This window comes from Protopterus annectens, chromosome 8.part0 (genome assembly GCF_019279795.1).
Source record: "Protopterus annectens isolate FY-2018-M chromosome 8.part0, PAN1.0, whole genome shotgun sequence".
NCBI lineage: Eukaryota > Metazoa > Chordata > Ceratodontiformes > Protopteridae > Protopterus > Protopterus annectens.
In genome coordinates, this window is record NC_056741.1 from 1,000,984,730 (window position 1) to 1,001,003,728 (window position 18,999).

The 18,999-nt window shown below is 42.4% G+C and overlaps 1 protein-coding gene across 1 annotated transcript in view; it reads right to left on the reverse strand.

Annotated features, from left to right (window-relative positions):
- The window catches only part of LOC122808384 (alpha-tectorin-like), a 163,736-nt gene that overhangs the window by 17,879 nt on the left and 126,858 nt on the right, over nt 1-18,999 (reverse strand). Inside the window, exon 5 of the mRNA XM_044079350.1 lies at nt 11,950-12,087. Coding sequence (XP_043935285.1) covers nt 11,950-12,087 — 138 coding nt within the window. The remainder of the gene's footprint in view (nt 1-11,949; nt 12,088-18,999) is intronic.

Genomic DNA, 18,999 nt, shown 5'->3' on the forward strand with positions numbered 1-18,999 from the left:
TGTAGAAGAAATGGCCAGCTATGGACCTTCCCGTCAGCTGTCCTGCACAACCCTGGCCATGTCCCCTACTATCAGCCCCTCTGTGTGGCCCAATAACACCACTTACCTATCGATCCCTGTTGCATTCGTAGTAATGTTCACAGTCACAAGTAGGTGACACCCTCCACACAACTATATTGGCAGAATCTGGAACCCCCAACCCAGGTGTATTACCGCAGCTGTCCCAGACTACACATGTAAATAACACACGAAAGGAAAACCCAAGCACACTTGGATCACCACTTGCTCACCACCTGGTCCACCCCCCCAACACTCCATACCCTACACCAACTACTGACACTGACACCTCCTGTCCTGCCTCACATACATATCCCAACACCCTGTAAACCTGCAAACCTGCACTACTGCTTCCAACCAATCAGTCGAACAGCCTGCTATACAGTTAAAATGTCCCTCATTCACCTACCCGCCTACACCTCCACTATTCACATCTACTCTACAACACAAGTATCGCATAACTAAACCTAAACCGAACCCGAATACCTGAGTGTAACCTATCCAGAAATGGCAAACTGGAATCCCACTTAACCTTACAATGACCTTCATGAACAGCCATACCTGACATGTACACCTGACTTAAGCATGTATAATACTGACATGTACATGAAGTAACGCAGGGGTATGCAGCAGCAAGCGGGAGTATGCCTGTTTGGGCGACGGTAAGCAATGGCCACACTGATTAAGCAATGTGGAGGCCAACCCAGTGTAAACCTAGCACACACCTGCGCATACCCTGCCTTCCCCTGCAGTGCCTTAGGCATGCTGTAGCCCACAGCCCTCATTGTGGCCAGTAACAACATAATCAGCACTCCCAGTCCCCCCCCCTGCACACTATAGTCCAAGTGAGTTAACACAAAGGCATGGCAGATATACAATCAGCTGCTGTTATCACAAACATATCATCCAGCACAGTCAGTCAACAGTATAGGAAATGTAAGTAAGTATGTACATTAATACCAGCAAACATGTGCACAGTGTTCAGTCAGAATATTCCAAGCAGTCTATGAGTATCAATGAACAGTTCCTGTCCATGCATACTGTGAAAACAGTAGTCTTGTATAATACTGAAGAGAGGGATGGAAAACAGGGCATGGAATAGGGCGTGTTTCATCCACGGAAGCAGGAGATGAGACTGTTCTGGTGTGTGAGCAAACTGCTGCTTCTCAAAACCCTGGCAGGATGCTACCAGTGGGAGAAACAGTGTAGACCAGCAAAGTGTACTCGTGACACAACAACAGGTCCGTCCCTGCCAGGACACATCAGACTTTATGGGTCACAATGATGTGTCCACCAGTATCGGAGGTGGATGAAGGGTAGGCTCGAACTTACATGGACTAAATGGATGAAGAGCCTGCAGAAGGTTGCATCGAGACAGTAATAGGGAAATGTGTGGAGGTGTGGTATAGCAGGGCTAGCAACTGCAGAATGGATGGATGCTGTGTACGTGGAGCTCGGAGGCCCGGGAAGGGGAGCATGGGTATGACATTAAGGTAGAAATATGCAAATTATGCAGAACTGCAATAGTGTAGTGGGCAGAGCATCCGCCTATCGTGCACGCATTCTCGGTTTGAGTCCCACTGCAGCACATTCTATTTTCCATGTGAAATCGGTATAACAACATCGTTTTGCTGTATGACCTACTAAATTACATTTACTCTTGTACAGGAGTACTGAATTACACATAGCCCACTCACTATTCAAAGAACATGAGACGACACACAGATATGTATACACAGACAACCTTTAATGATGTATTTTACAATAATGTATGCCATTACCGACAGCACATAGATCTGCACTTATTTAATCAGTGAGGAATGCAAGGGCCACACAGAAAAGTAGATGCAGACAGTGCAGCTATATAACATACTATGCTGTCCAGGCCAGGCCCATCAATTCGTACAACTGTGGACAAAGGATTTGCCATCAAGATAGGTAACAATAAACAATAACAGATGTAGTTCAGCAGCCGCCAGTCACACCCCGTAGTCAAGGCCTAGGGGGGCATTTATTACCTGTGATAATGTCTATGTATCTGTCACATGTATGGACCCTGACCAACAAATGTCATGGGAGTCCACGATATGTCCGGGATGATAGCAGGAATGCTAGCGGTATATTATGATAGGCCAATACCGAACAACCCCTAACCGTATCACAGCAGGACAAAGCCAGCCATATATGTGGAGAACAGAAGCAGGAACACAGGGCCATACTCATAATATTGCTGTTACACACCCTGCACATTGCTGGTGTCACAGGATTCATTGCAACATACCCTTATGCAGGAATAGTAAAATGAAAAAAAGGCTTCCACCACAATGAAAAGTTCACTGAGAAGTTCTGTTAAAATGTAGGCTTTAATAAAACGAAGAAATAAAAAGCACAAATTGTGCTGTTCAAGTTGCAGGTCAAACAGGATAAGTGCTTTCAGTTAAAAAACCTTCTTCAGATCCTAGTGTGTAGACCTGACTTACTGCTGTTAAATAAAGATCCTTAATTGCTCAACCAATCACATACAGCAATCAGATGCACGCCTTCCTTAAGCCTCCATTTCATTTCTTAATTAGGCTTCTTTCAAAATAGGTTTAATAGGAACTACTCTGTTGAGCCCTGGAAATAAATTAGCTCTGAGGTTCATGATCCATTTGCTTTCTTCCTTTTCAGTTTTGTTGACAATGTCTCCTTCTCGGAGGTTAGTAGTCACATTTGAGATAACCATAAAGCTAAATGAATGCCCTGGATTTTCAGATACATGTCCATATAGGGCATTGGTTACCACTTTATTCTTGATGTCTAACAGGTGGCGAAGTATCCGTTCCTTAAACTTTCTATTGGTCTTTCCTACGTAATAGGCTTGGCACAAATTACAAGTGCCAACGTATATAACATTCTTGGTGTTACAGTTAGCAAAACCAGAGAACTTATAGCATTTGTTTGTTACCGGATGAACAAAACTGTTGGAACATTTAATGTGGCTGCAAGCTTTGCAAAAGCCACATTTCCAAGTTCCTAACCTATTTCATCCTTCTGTACTCAATGCAGCCACACTAAATGTTCCAACAGTTTTGTTCATCATACATGGGTTGTAACTGCTACATAACATGGCATAACTGACACCATCATGAGCACACCAACACACAGAACAGTTTGTATGGCAGGGGGCAGAAGTCCTGCAGTACCCAGATCCATGTCAGTAATGTGCATACAGGTGAAGTATATGGTACTGTACATCCAGATACCTTAAGGCAGCTCATCCCTGATACCACCACATTTTGTAGCAGCCTAGGTCTTTTCTGGTGCTCCCCCCTAGACTCAATAATACAGGGCCATATACCACTGTTACATATACTGGACTCTGCAGTGCATGAGGGCACACATGTATTGTGTAGGTTGCACCCACACATATATGGCCCCAGCCCCACCATATGTGTGGGGGTTACAACGGCAGTTGGCTGATGGCAGACATGGCAGTGTGTTAAACTCCCAGCCCACTATGGATCAACCACTGACAACATGACATATGTGCACAGCTTGGTATGTAGGTGATGGACAGAGGATGGAATCAGGCACATATGTGGACAACTATTGCCATACATTACGCAAGGTGCAAGTGTTACAGGATAGTCTGTAACAAACAGTCAGGGAATTGCTGGTATGGACGGCCATGGGTGTAGCCATGTACCAGTAACACGCAACACACACACTGCCAGTGTATTATCTGACACAAGACCTGTGTGGTGGACATACAAGACATGATAGGCACAGCTGCAGCCGGCATGAGGGTAGGTCCACAGTTGTGTGCTATGCAGATGGACTGCATTCCATGGTAAACTAGTATGTACACCCACACCCTGTAACACCAGTACTGTACAAAGCATGACACAACTCCATTCGCAGTCTGTTTGTACTTCCTGTTCCTTCTACAAATATGTGGCTGCTCTGAGTAGTGTCTGCATTTGTCCACACAGGCGGGTATTGTATCCCCCATCCGGTCACCTGGGTGACTACTGTGTGTGGGCAATGCTGTGCATTGCTTTCCATGTCTGTGTTCCTTCATCCATGACATGGACAGCATCTGGGATGTACACACCTCCCACATGCATGCACAGTGATCTGTGGCAGGAGCTGGTAATGGCCAGCAGCCTTACCCTGCACTTACATGGTGTGCATGCTATCAGCATTCCTTGGTGTCAGTGGCATCTGTCCATACGGGCATGTTGTCAGGCATGGTATGTCCATTGTGGGTCACATGTGATGGCACCACAGATGGTGCAGTCGTCCATTGGGGAACATGGGGGAGTTGCACTGTCTGCATGTATGTGCATATTGGACAGATGGACTGGGTGTCATGCTCTATGTGGCCCACCACTGTCACTCCATAGTTACTATCAGTGGCCAATATGCAGTGTACTACCCACATATTGGCTGTTACCTAGGCATGTGTGTGTGCATGACACATGGGGTGAGATTGTGCTCTGGGTAATACTGGGGTTTGCTAACTGTGATTGCCTGGCCTTGATGTCACATGTTTGGGTATGGCTCTGCACCCAGGCCTCTCAGCCATATCACATGTGTTATCCCTGTAAAGTGTACATTGTGATATATAGTATGGCCACCATATAAGAAATATGCAAAACCCACTGAACATTGGCCACAGTCACAACCAACTCTACATAGGATATGGGTTACAAACACACACCTGTCATGTTTGGGAGTAGAACCCCTACCTAACTAGTATATTACACTACAGCACTACGCAGTTACAGTACGCGCCACGGATATTACTGGAGTAGTCCTTGCCCAAAAGTGTATTTCATACTGACTGACATCAGCAGGATTGCCAAAGTAGGGCTTTGAAATGACTGCAAAAGACTAGCCTAAAATGCATTGCTCCCTATACTGACAGTGACACACACAATACATCCAGAACTGCCATGTGTGGGGATGGAACCCAACCATGCTTCTAATTAACAATACAGCAGTATGCAGTTATAGGACGTGCTATGGTGATTACTGGTCTACAACATTCCCAGAGGTGTATGTCTAGGTGCGTGACATCAACAGCCTTGCCAAAGTTGGGTATGTGAAATGTAAGGGGTGTGCGTAACCTAAAAGCATTGTTCTCTACACAGTCAAACATACATGCATATACACACAGTTGGCAGGTCAGGGGCTAGAACTCATAACTAACTCCTTAATCACACTATGGCCATACAATTACTGGGCTACAGCTTTCCCAGGGGAGTATTTCTAGGTGGGTGACATCAGCAGCCTTGCCAAAGTTGGGTATGTGAAATGTAAGGGGTGTGAGTAACCTAAAAGCATTGTTCTCTACACAGTCAGACATGCATGCATACACACACAGTTGGCAGGTCGGGGGCTAGAACTCCTAACTAACTTCTTAATCACACTATGGCCATACGATGTTACAAGATGTGCTATGGAGATTATTGGGCTACGATCGTCCCAGAGATGTATTTCAGGTTGCGTGATATCAGCAGCCTTGCCAAAGGAGGGTATTCGACTTGTAAGATGTGTGAGTAGCCTAAAAAGCATTGCTCTATATACAGTCAGTGACAGACAGACATGCACACATACGCACAGTCTCACACGTGCATAGTTGCCACATCTGGGGTTTGACCTCCTACCTGACTACATTATCACACTACAGCAGTATGCAGTTACAGCATGCGCTACGGAAATTACTGGACTACAGCTTTCCCAGGGGAGTATTAATAGGTAGGTGACATCAGCAGCCTTGCCAAAGTTGGGTATGTGAAATGTAAGGGGTATGAGTAACCTAAAAGCATTGCTCTCTACACAATCAGTGAGAGACAGACACACACACACACGAACAGTGACACACACTCACACACACAGTTGCCATGTCTGGGATTAGAACTCCTACCTAACTTGTCTATCACACTACAGCAGTACACAGTTATGGGACACACCACAGAGATTACTGGCCTATAACTCTCCCAAAGGTGTATTTCACATCGGATAACCTCAGCAGGCTTGTCAGGGTACCGCTATGGGGTGGCCATTGTGTGCATGGCCCATACACCATTCATGTAGGGGTGACACGCCACAGGTGGCCACACACGGGGTCATATGTCACAGATGCATGTCTAGGGCAACTAGCTGACTATGTCCTTGTACAGTCATGCTGTGCAGCTGGCACGTGGACCGCATAGTCTGTGGTGCTGACAGGTACTGGCCACTAGTAACTGCAGTGTGTGACATCTGCAACTGATGTGTTTGGGGCCCTTTGGCTGTGTGTTCAGTGGGACAGGTGTGGATGGCTCCTCGTCACAGTCACCATCCTCCACACATCTATATCCATCTACCTTTGGCGTATTATGGTGTGTTGTCCTTACAAATATGTCTGTATTTCTATAATCTGTGTGTGCAAGATATGAGTGGTGCATACTGACGTGTCTGCAGTAACTATTGCAACCACTGGATATGTCTGGTCCACTGGTGTTTGCATACATGACCTTCATGTGTTTAAGTGTGTGAGCATGCCCAGTATGACTTTTCAGTATGCGGATGACTGACATTGCCTTCATTTCTCTAAGTGTGTGACCATGCCCAGTAAGGCCATCTGTTATGCATATGTGGAGCATGACCAGTGGTTTGTACTGCACAGTTGACCTTTGTGTTGTACACCGACAGGTAGCATGCTATGTCTGCAGGGTATCCACCGATCATTTGGCATTGACTGTTGCAACATGTCTACATAGCGGGGGGTACACCTGACTATTTCTATGTTTCTGCACAGGATTGGGGGGGCACACCTGACTGTTACTGTATTTCTATGTGGGGTGGGGGGCATACCTGACAGTTGTACACATTTGCTAGGACTGTACTGGTATGTCATGTAGTCCATTTCAGTCAGTAGTCTTACCCATTGTGCTAGCTATGCTATACCAGTGTACTCCCATTCTTATCTTTTGATTGCATACACATTAGTTTCTGACTTCGTAGCCATCACAACTGACATCCCACTACCTGGCCTGCTGTCGTCTGTCTGTGTAGGCCTGGGTGGGGGTCACCCATACCCCTCATTCAGAGGCCATAGTATGCCATTTGTTTGTATTTGTCTACACCTGTCCTGCTGGCTGTGACTGTTGTTGGGTATGTGACCCCCCCCTTTGACTGGCATGTGTAAGTCCCTTATCTTGTGGGTGTCCCAGTATTGCAGGTGGTGCAGCAGGGCTGCCTATGTCGGATGGACTTAGTACACTGCCTACACATGGTTAGGCACAGGTAGTGTAATGTCTGGCATCCCTTTTACTGTTTGTGAGAGTCAGAGAGAGGTGCTATTCCCTGGGTCCCTCCCATGTCAGTGTATTTGCTATGCATTGCCGCTTTGCCAGGGCATACTGAACACGCCTCCTGCCTACTGGGGCAGGCTCAGGTTATTCCTCCTCTGAGTCACTCTGTGCCTGTGCAGACCTTGGCATTGGTGGGGGGCTATATAGCCTGCCCCTTGCTGCTCCTGCTGCAGCTGTTTCCGCAGGATCATATTGTGTAGCATGGCACATACAAAGACGATTTGGGTACATGTAGTTGGTGAGTACTGCAAGGCTCCACCGGATGTGTCCAGGCACTGGCATCCCAAACACATGCTCTATTATGATTCTTGTTTGTGCATGTGCCTCATTATGGAGTTCTTGCTCGGGTGTGTGCCCGTTTCTGATGGGTGTCATCAGCCACGGCTCCAGTGTGTATCCAGCAACCCCCACTAGGTGACCATGTGGGATGTCCCCATTGGCAAATTTCTGGTACAGCTACATCAGATGCCAGATGTGGGAATCTTGATAACTTCCAGGGAAGCCAGCACACATGTTCAGTCTTATGTCCTGGGCATCGCACACAACCTGGCAGTTGGAGGTGAAGCCCTTGCAGTTGATGTAGACCCTACTCTGCTCACCGGGTAGTGCTTTGATGCATATGTGCATGCAGTCTATTGCACCAACTACCTCAGGGTATTCTGCTATTTGGTGGAAGAGATGCATAATGCTGGCCAACGCCTCATGGGTGAGGGGGAAATATACATGCTCACCGACATGTGCTGCCATGACATCCAGGAACTGGTGGAGTACCCTGGATGCTGATGCCTGTGAGATCCCCATCATATCCCCAGTTGGTCTTTGGAAGGCACCTTTAGTGAGTATTTTTAGGCATACACATACCTTTGTTTCCACTGGGATGGGTTCCCCTCTGTTAGTTCTGTGTGTCAGGCATGGCCGGCACAGCTCAACAATCTGCTATAGGAGGTCCCTGTCCATCCTATAGCGCTCCACTATCTCCATCTCATGTAGCCCTTGGTAGGTTACCCTGGTTCTGTACACTCTTCTCCATCTCCTCACTGTGGGTTGGTCAGTAGCATTCCCATCCTCACCACCCTCAGCCTCTTTCACAAGTTGTATGATAGCTATTACAGCCCCTAACATTTTGCTGTTGTGAGTGTTAAAAGTTCCCTGCTTGTTTACATCGGTGGTATAGGGTGTGGGAAAAAACAGAGGGGTAGGTGTTGCATGGTTTATAGTGGCATTCTGGGCTGGTCTGCTGCCTGTGTAATTGTCTGGTTCCGATACGTTTCACCTGGGAGCGAACCTAGTACTCCTTGAATAAATTCCTACTGCTGCTTTCCCTTTCCATTGCCCTTCTGATTCATCCCTGGGGTGCGCTGCACAATCGGTGTACTGCAATGTGCACACTGCTACTATTTCCTGGGTTCACTTCCTTTATCTTCCTGTAGATGCCATTGTGCGGTACGCACACCCGCTTACACTTTGTCGCATGTGCTGGGCAGGTTTAGATACACCTCGTGGCTTTGCTGTGCTAAGCTGAATGCAACCCCGAGCCACAGAGCTTCATTCCACTGACAGTATGCCTGAAATTCCCACACATGATGTCACCTACCTCCTAGTCTTGCACTCAGCTATTCATATTCATACACTGTTGGGACCTACCTCACATGCTGGGGAAAACCAGGATTCACTATCCTTCCCCTCATTTACATAGAATTGCCTGCTAATGCATGTGTCACACTGTGCCTCTCTCCTTAGCAACCACTACTCACTGGCCAGGTTGTCTTTTGCCTGCCATTGACTTGCATGGTGGAATACTGATTTTAGTTAGACTGTTTTTTTAGGTTTATTTTCTTATTTCCCCACCGGTCCCGTTTGCACACCACTGCCCTATGCCTCAATGGCCTTGATCAGTGGATATATCATAAAAGTTGTATTTTGTACATTTGGCATTGTTTGCAATGCCAATGGCCTTCTACTTGGCCATTGGCATGCTTCCTCAATGATATGCAGCCTTTATTTGGAGCTGTCATAGCTCTGTTTTGGAGTTTGCAGTACCATACTCGATTACTAACCGAGTACATTTCTGCATATTACGCTAGTCCTGCATGCCCTGATTCCTGCTTCCTGGATGGCAGATTTACCTAATTTGCATGGTTTTCACCTGCAAATGGGGTGATTTGCATACGGGGGCTGGGGACGTGCAGCACTAGTGCCACAGGGATCGAGCACATTGGACGTGCATGTGCGTGGATCGCTCAGCCACCATATTGGCAAAATTTCATCTTACACTAATCATGCACGCCGTGCAAGCTTTTGAGAATCCAGGGGTGAGTCTTGCTTAAGAAAGTAAAATAGCTAAACAATTATAGAGCAACTGTTTCCATCTTTTCTTAAGAGTTAATTTGGAGGAAGTCTCTACATGAAGAGCTGATACAAATTATATTGCACTACTACTACAATAACAAACTGATTAATATTAGTCAGTGAAGTGCTCCTTTTAGCAGTGCAACTATAAAGTTAAGGACAATATCAGACCTGCAAGTAATTGCCTTACTAGTTCTTTGTAGTGACATATCATAGTCACTGATGTATGATCAGAGCTGAAATTCACTCCTAGCAAATGTGTAATGAGAGGTGAGAGAATTTATAAGGACTAGAGCATTGAACACTTAAAATTAATTTTTTACTTCTTTGGTTTTGAAGAAAATTTAGCAGGACCAGGAAAGGCTTTGACCAGCTTACAGCAAGCATAGAACACAGCAAAACAAGTAAAGAGAGGTACAAATACTGCTTTCATATGACTGTCTAAAATGTGAGTGAGACATAGTACTATTACTATAGCTAAATTATAAAAAAATGCATTTATGATTTATAATGTATAGCACATTATTGGGACTAAACTTGCATTTGGGAAGACTAAGAAGACAATGAAAATCAATATCACATCAATATGGCAGCCTTCATGATGGAACTTTTGTAAAAGCTTCTGATGCATTTGCAGTATATATAATATTAAGCTATGTTGAAATATATATCTAGAAGGCCAAAAATAAGAAATACAAGCTGTATTTATTCAGCATGAAAGTCTTAGTTTCTGGGTAATAAATATATTACAGATATCTCTGAGGGCTTGTAGCATTAGTGAGTGCACTTTCAAATGCTGATATATTTTCTTCTTACACTTTTTCAGGCAAGCTTCTGAGCTAACAGACCCATTACATGCAGATTTTCTGTATGTCAGATGATTCACTTACAGGTAAACACCTCACAGTTAGTGTATTGTATGTAATGTATTTTATATGCACGTACTAGAGACATTTTTATATTTGGTAAGGACATCGAACCTGAATATGGCTATCAATTCTCAGAAAGAAGCTAAAGGTAAAGATAGGTAGTAGAAGAGCCCACAACCAAAATGACAACCAGCAGAGTGTATACTTTGGGACTATTGCAAAATGTATCATCTTTCCCCTATGGTATTACAGTCTATGCTTAATTAAATATCAAACTATTAATATTTGTTTATTGACATTTGATTACCGGGAAATTCTTACTGGGTAGAAGTCCATTTTCAGTAAAGGCCCAGGGAGAAAAGCTCCAAATTATTACAAAAAGATTTTAAGAACAATAATTTTACAGTCTTGAAAAATAAAATATAGAAATCAGGACAGACTCTATAATAGTTTATTTTAGATGTGAAAATATTTTGTGACATTACATTTTTTTACATCCTTTGCATAGAAACTAGTGAATGAATAGCAAGAATGTATAACTTTAGTTATTGTCAAAAAACAAACTAAGCAGGGTTATAGGCAACAGCAAAGTAATGAAAGATTACCATGGATCATGGATCACAATTACAGATATACTTATAGCTGTCTCAAGACATTCACCAAGTTTTCTCAAAAAGATAGCCTATTCTGTGGTACATCTTGCTTCTTTATGGAAACTGAGATCAGATCCCTAGCGAGCTGAAACTCTTTTGGAGATGGCCTTTTCTCCTTTAGTTATGATAAAAGAGGGTGTAAGCAACAGTACTCCTTTATTACAAAGAAAGTATGTATCTTGTTTTCCTTATAAAGATTATTTACCAAAGTTGAGCAACATTTATTACTGAAAACCTTTAAAGTTAATTAACTAAGCATATCTACCCTTTTGGCTGTCTGCTTATCAATAGTTGTTAGGACTGTAATAATAAAGAATGCTGGTGGCAGAAAGGTGTAATATGAATATATAAGGTCATTTCTGTGCCACTGTAATGCTGTATGGCTACTGCTGTGAGAAAGTGGCATAAGGTAATGCTCTATTTGTGATAACACTGATATTATGTAGATACAAAGAATTTACCTCCAGGACAGAAATTTTCCCTCTTTCTCTCTCTCTCTTTCATACACACACACACACACACACACACGCCCATACACACAAATACACCCAGACACACACACACACACACACACACACACACACACACACACACACACACACGCACTCACATATACATATACACATACTGTGTATAAAACATGTATAGTATATACTATTAAATCAATATTCGTACCTGTGCAGGTATTCCTCCTAGTCCTGTTGAAGAGTTACCTCCACTTGCTGTACCGGTTGTCCACTGTATGATATCGTAATTTAGGAAAATAAATGACTGTGTTCCATCTGAGATCAGAACAGCTTGGAATGTATTTTCCTGTTAAGTATAAGTAAACGATTGTATTAGCAAGAGAATTTTCTTCTGGTAATATAAATAACATAGTCATATAGTTAGCAGATGTTAATCAGACTTTATTAATAATGTATCCCAGCATCAAATGAGCTAGTGTCTTTTTATATTAAGTTTATTTGTTTTTATTCTTTTATGATTAAGGCCAGGATCCATAGACATTTAGTGTATAGTATGGCACAAAATGGTGCTGCTAGTAGAAACATATAGACAGAAGGCAATGAGGTGATTCAAACACTGAAGTAGGGCAACTGCAGTAGGGTGATATTACAGAATTTGAAAGTGACCACATAATGACATGGATATGAGGATCCCAATACAAATGAGGCATAGTGATTATGCAGATAATGGCATCATACAAGGCTAAGGGATTTAATGACTTTTAAAACAAAAGACTGGCCATCACAGCATGACCTATTCTGAGCACCAAGGATTTATCTACAATGTTTGTGTTAGTGGAAGATTTAGCTGGCTAACACATTAGTGCTACATTGCCTCATTATGTCCATTTTAACCAAGATGGTTACAGAGATGGTTGGAAAATGTAAATCCATGGTTCCAGGTGCTTACTAATGTAAGCTGAAGGGAGGGTAGTGCCTATGAGGATAGGAGGTGATTACTGTCTATGAGATTTGGCGTTGATTACTGGCAGTGCTGTCGGTCTAGTAATGGAGATAGTGCTGATCTCAACACAACTGTACACAGCTAGGAACCAGTGATCGTTTGCTCCTTCTCTCACCATAAGAAAACCAGTAACACTAAGTCCAAGCTGCTTCTGGAGACGCCATATTAACTCAGATGTTGTTGGTTTCAGTACCCTTGTTATATTCTTCTTTTAGTAGATACACTGGATGGTGCCTAGAGCAGCTGGTTATAGAAGAAAGCCAAGTTGCACAAAGGCCATGAAAGGGTTCTCAATAAAACCAGATCAGTCGCTGAAGTCCCATACACACTGCTCAGTCAGAGACCAGCAGGAATCAATTCCTTTCTGTCCCTTCTCTCACCAGGAGCAAAACAGTAGTATTAATTCCCAAGCTGGCTCCCAGGAAGCAGTTTCAGGCTTTCTGTTAAGAGGTAATCTCTGGGAAGGCCAGGAAATAATGTCTCCTTGCTCTTTCTCTCACCAGAAGCAAAACAGAAACACTAACCCCAAGATGATTCCTGAGAAGCAGTTCCTAGGCTGTACATTGGTAGTCTATTCCCAAATGTTACAGATTTTAATCATAGGATGGAAAATGGATTAATACTCTGAATAATGCAGTGTGCACTGAGATATTAAACAGAGACTGAATGAAGCTTTAAGAGTTTCAAGGCAGGGTCTTCCCAGTTAATCTTTCAGTGCACAGTAGAATGAGCAGATAAGATGAGACTTGAAAGAGTTTCCATTGTTATATTTACTGTAAGGGGTGGGCAGCTGTAAAGACACAAATTTTAAAAGCAGAACAGGAACAGGGCTGATGGGTGGAAAAAATCCATTGCAGTCATACACCAACAGCAGTCTGACAGCATTTGCAGCTAAATAACAATACAGTTAAAACCTTAGATAAGAAATCTGGATTCTCAGCTTGTCTTGCTAATTAACTAGATTTAGTACCTTAACAATAAGTGAATGGAAATTTGATGTTTCTAAGGATCCTAGCCAAGAACTTTTAAAACTCCAAAGAAAAAAAACTTTAGGTTAAAACAAAACCAAACAAAATTTAAGATACAACAAACTGTAATATAATAAAAGGAAAAAATAAAAAAATAATGCAATTATCCAAATATTAAATAAAGAAATCCTGTCCAAAATCTAATGAAATCACACACTAACAGAAGTCTCATATCACTTGTAATATAACAATGTTTCTACTAAAAGCTGATTCGCCATTATTATGAATTGAAATGAAAAATATGATGGTTCCTACCATAATTTCGAAGGAAAAGGAAAAGGCATTGAATCCAGAAAGAGTTTGCACAATCATAGTCAAAGACTGCAGTAAGCGAATGGTATAGCTATAGGGACTGGCTATATAGTCGAAAAGGGACTGAAATATGTATTTCATTTATATTATGATCTGTAAACTGCTATGAGGTGCAAAACCAAATTTTTCAAATAATAAACACTATATTAGGTAGAAGTTTGACAGTCAGTGTTTTTGAGTTTTACTTAACACAGTAATTTAGGACCAAAGGTACAGGTATAAGAATAATGAATTTCATCTTTTGGCAGGAATATATATATTTTATTTTATTTTTATTGATTTATTTTTTGCTGTTTTTTCATCTTCCCTCAAGACCATAGAGTTTCTTCCCCCATTTTCTCTAGTCCCCTGTTCACCCCAAAATCTATTCATTCCCATCAGGGTAACAGCAGAGTAGTGGAAAGTGGTGGCATCATCCTAGAGAGTAGGGGGTTTCTGGTGTCCCCTTATAAGGTTTCCTAAATGCTTTTTAAATGCTTTTTAAATTCTCTACATGCTTTTAAAACTCTCTACATGCATTTTACTAAACAGCTTTTTTACTAAGTAATTTTTATTATAATGTTCATTTGAATCAATTTTAATAATATGTTTTTTAATAAGTTTTTCTAATCAAATGGTAATATGTTATTTATGTATTTTCAACATATGTATTTATTTGTAGACAAAACATATATTAAGGTAGGCATTTTTAGAACAGCGTTGTTGCCTCACAGTAAGACGCTGTCCGGTTCGATTCTCAGCTAGAGCGTCTTCTGCGTGGAGATATGCGTGAATGGGCGTACCTTCGTTGAAGGTTGTGCATCAGGGCTGGCAACTCGGCAAGTAAAAATCTACTGCCAATCATTAGCGGACCGGAGTTCCGCTGTGGCGACCCCTAACCGGGAAAAGCCGAAAGACACAAACAAACTCTATGTAAGTTATGTTTTAAGGAAAAGGGAATGGTTTGTTATTCTGTTGTTCCCTGCAAAATCTTTGTTTGGCCACTAGATGGTGCTAAATGGATTAGTTTTTGCAGAAGTATTCCTGTCATCAATGGAAGGCTTCATTTCAGTTTGTATTTATTTATTTATTTTTTAATTCATTCATTCATTTTATCAAAACGAACACAGTTTTAAAAGTGAATGGTTATTTATAATATGATTATGTGATTTAGTAATGTATTGGCACACATCTTCAAATTTTTATCATGTTAAACACAATAATGTTAACATCAGGTTAAAAGCACAAAAGTACTTTTTAATTACAAGTTGATTGCTCAGCAAAGGTGATTTGTTAATTGAAATAATATGCTTTATAAAAGGTGTTAGGTTTGAAATCAGCCCACATCTGATGAAGTAGGAGAAACGAAAATGTACTGAACTGTTTGTGGCTTGTGGATTAAACTTGTGTTTCCTGTGGCAGCTTTGGTCTATGCTTTATTGTTTTACCTTCTGGGTCATCATACTGTTTCATTTCAAGGTTGTTTATCTTTTTGGTGACCGGGTTAACTTTATTCATTTATAGTTTTTGAGTTTTACTTAACACAGTAATTTAGGACCAAAGGTACAGGTATAAGAATAATGAATTTCATCTTTTGGCAGGAATATATATATTTTATGTTATTTTTATTGATTTATTTTTTGCTGTTTTTTCATCTTCCCTCATGACCATAGAGTCTCTTCCCCCATTTTCTCTATTCCCCTGTTCACCCCGAAATATATTCATTCCCATCAGGGTAACAGCAGAGTAGTGGAAAGTGGTGGCATCATCCTAAAGAGTAGGGGGTTTCTGGATTTAGTCCCTCACCAACTGTTCATGCCTAGTAAGACAGCCCAGGGACTGGTGTACAATGAGTGCCAGTAAGGGCATACTGCTTGCTTATGCAAGAGACATAATGCCTCAATTCTCTGCTGCCATCCCCAAAGTTAGCATTTTCTTGTGGTTTCTGCTTGCCACCAGTAACTCCACCAGGACTTGTACCTCATCTCCAAATATATATACATACATACACACACATCTGTAGATAATATATATATATATATATATATATATATATGTATATATATATATATATATATATATATATATATATATATATATATATATATATATATATATATATAATTGACTTCAACCATTGGCTTAGATTCTGGTGTCATTCCAAGGTGATCCAGTATCTGTCTGTCTGCCTGGGATGGCATGGTTGACAGGCCTAGTTCCTTTGCCAGAGATGGCCTCCACCTGTCACCACTGGGATTCCAGATTCTAAATAAGGCTCTTGCCTCTGCCATTGTGCCTTTTTTAGGCAATGTCCCAAAGACAAATCTTCCAACATAAATGATCTGTCAAAAAACAAATTGACGGTCATGCTGCTAAACATTAGTAGCCTTAACCTGAAAATGCACTCACTGGAGGCTCTCCTTGCACTGGAAGATGCCGATATTTGTGCAGTTACAGAAACGTGGTTCAGGGCTGCAGAGAGCACCCATGCCTTATCAGGCTATACCTTATTCCACACATTCTGATGCTAAAATGAGGTCAGGAACACTAAGATTGGTGGAGTCTTTATCTTCATTAAGGACAGGCACACCTCCAGACTGGCCTGATGCATGACGCACTGGAACTACTCCATGTAAAACTGACAGTTGGCAAGACATCCATCCAAGTTATAGCCAGCTATAGACCCCCCTCCATGACTCTGGAAACCCATTCCTCTTACCTCGATCTACTTGACTTCATCAAGGTACCCCTAACACCCTGATCCTTGGTTACTTCAACTACCCCACTACAGACTTGGTGAACTATTCCTGCACTAATGCACTTACTCAATGATTCCTTAGCTTCATCATTTCTAATGCACTAGACCAGCTCATCTCATCCCCCACAAGGTGAAATAACATTCTGGACTTGGTTCTCACCAACATGGGTGACCGCTGCACCACTCCCATATTATGTTCTTCCCTGCTGAGATCAGATCATTGGACTGTCTCGTTTGAAGTTTCTATTCTACCAACCCCCCCAGCCATAATCAAGTGAAAAAAAACTTCTCGAAAGCTGACTACAGCCTCCTAAGGGAGGATATCTGTAACTTCACACCACCACTCCACTCAGAGGATGCAGACAATTATGTTGAACAGTACGACAATGCAGTATACAAGCACCTGTACAACTGCATGGACTCAGCCATACCCAACACAACTAAAACCTGCTTTTCAATGAAACAAGAACCTGCTTGGTGGACATCCTCTATCAACAGGCTTTATAACAAAAGGAAGAAACTGTTGTCCAAGGGTAAAAAGGAACAAATTCCACATTGAAAAAACTTCGTCCTTAGCCTCAACAAGCAAATTAGATCATTAGTAAAAACCTCCAAAGCCAATTGTGAATCGAAACTAGCCTCCAAAACAAAGGGAAATCACAAAGCCTTCTTCAGTTACGTCAGGAACTTCCATGGCAAAGCCGAATTAGTACTTAACAGTATCACTTACACTGATCCTGTTGACTTAGCCAACCTGCTAGCAGATAGGTTCAGCGCAAACTTCACACCCTCTGTCCCGCCAAAGGCCCTTTCGACATCCCAGATACTTGTCCTGCACCTCACATCTACATAGATCAAGTGTTAAAGGCCCTATCCAAGGCATAGAACACAGCTTCCATGGGACCTGATAGTATCACAGGCTGTATTTTGCACCATCTCCAGCAAGAATTAGTTTTGCCATTGAGCACCCTATTCAACCACAGCTTAAGTACAGGCTTCATTCCAGCAGAGTGGAGAACTGCCATTGTAATCCTCTTGCACAAAGGTGGTGCCACTACTGACCCTGGAAACTATTGCCCCATTAGCTTGACAAGTCTGATCTGTAAAGCCATGAAGTGTATTATTATGGATCTCATAAACAAGGACATAGGCAATCTCCAAGCACTTGACCCCACCCAGTTTGGATTCGTCAAGGGCAGATCTTGCCTGTTGAACCTGGTTGACTTCTTTGAGACTGTCGCCAAGGCTCTGGATGAGGGAAAGTCAGTACACACAGCTTACCTTGACTTGGCCAAGGCCTTTAACACAATCTCCCAAACGGGCATCATCGAAAAGCTAATGCAACTTGGTGTAAATTCCTATCTCATCAGGTGGATGGCCAACTGGCTAACTGACAGAACCCTCAAGGTCAAAATAGACACCTCCACCTCTGATAGCAGACCTGTCACTTGTGGAGTTCCACAGGGATCTGTCCCCAGACCCCTACTGTTTGGCATCTGCTTCTCGGAGGTCCAGGCAAAGACAAAAGGAGTGGCTGGCCAAGTTTGTGGATGACTGTAAGTTAGGTGCTGTCATTGACTCCCCAAATTATGTTAACATACTGCAAGAGGGTCTCACAGCAACTAATGACTGGTGCCAAAGTCATGGCTAAAGCTAAATGCAGAAAAATGTACCATCATGCCATTCGGCAGAAACATGGCCCCTACTGATTACCACATCAATGGCAACCCCCTAAACACACAACCTGTGGTGAGAGACCTAGGTACTCAGGTTGATAACATAACAATCTCACATTCTACCATCAGCAGTGGTCAGAAAAGCCTTTTACTTGGTTCATCTCATAAGTAAAGGGATTGCATCCAGAAAAAGGAGGTTATTACCTCTCTATACTCCTCCCTCATTAGACCAGTAATTGAGTATAATGCCCTCTCTGGTATGTACCTCTCCAAACATCTGCACCAACTGGAAAGGCCACAGAAATACCTCACAAAGCGAATCCATGGCTTCCAACACTTGTCCTATGTGGGCAGGCTCAAATCACTATCACTCTACTCAATATCATACAGATTGCTCAGAGGTGATCTGCGTCTCATCTACAAGACAATCTTGGACCCTGCCCTACTAGAGATGTTCCATATCCATAAGTCTAACTCCTCTCACATTACCTGCTCAAAAGGC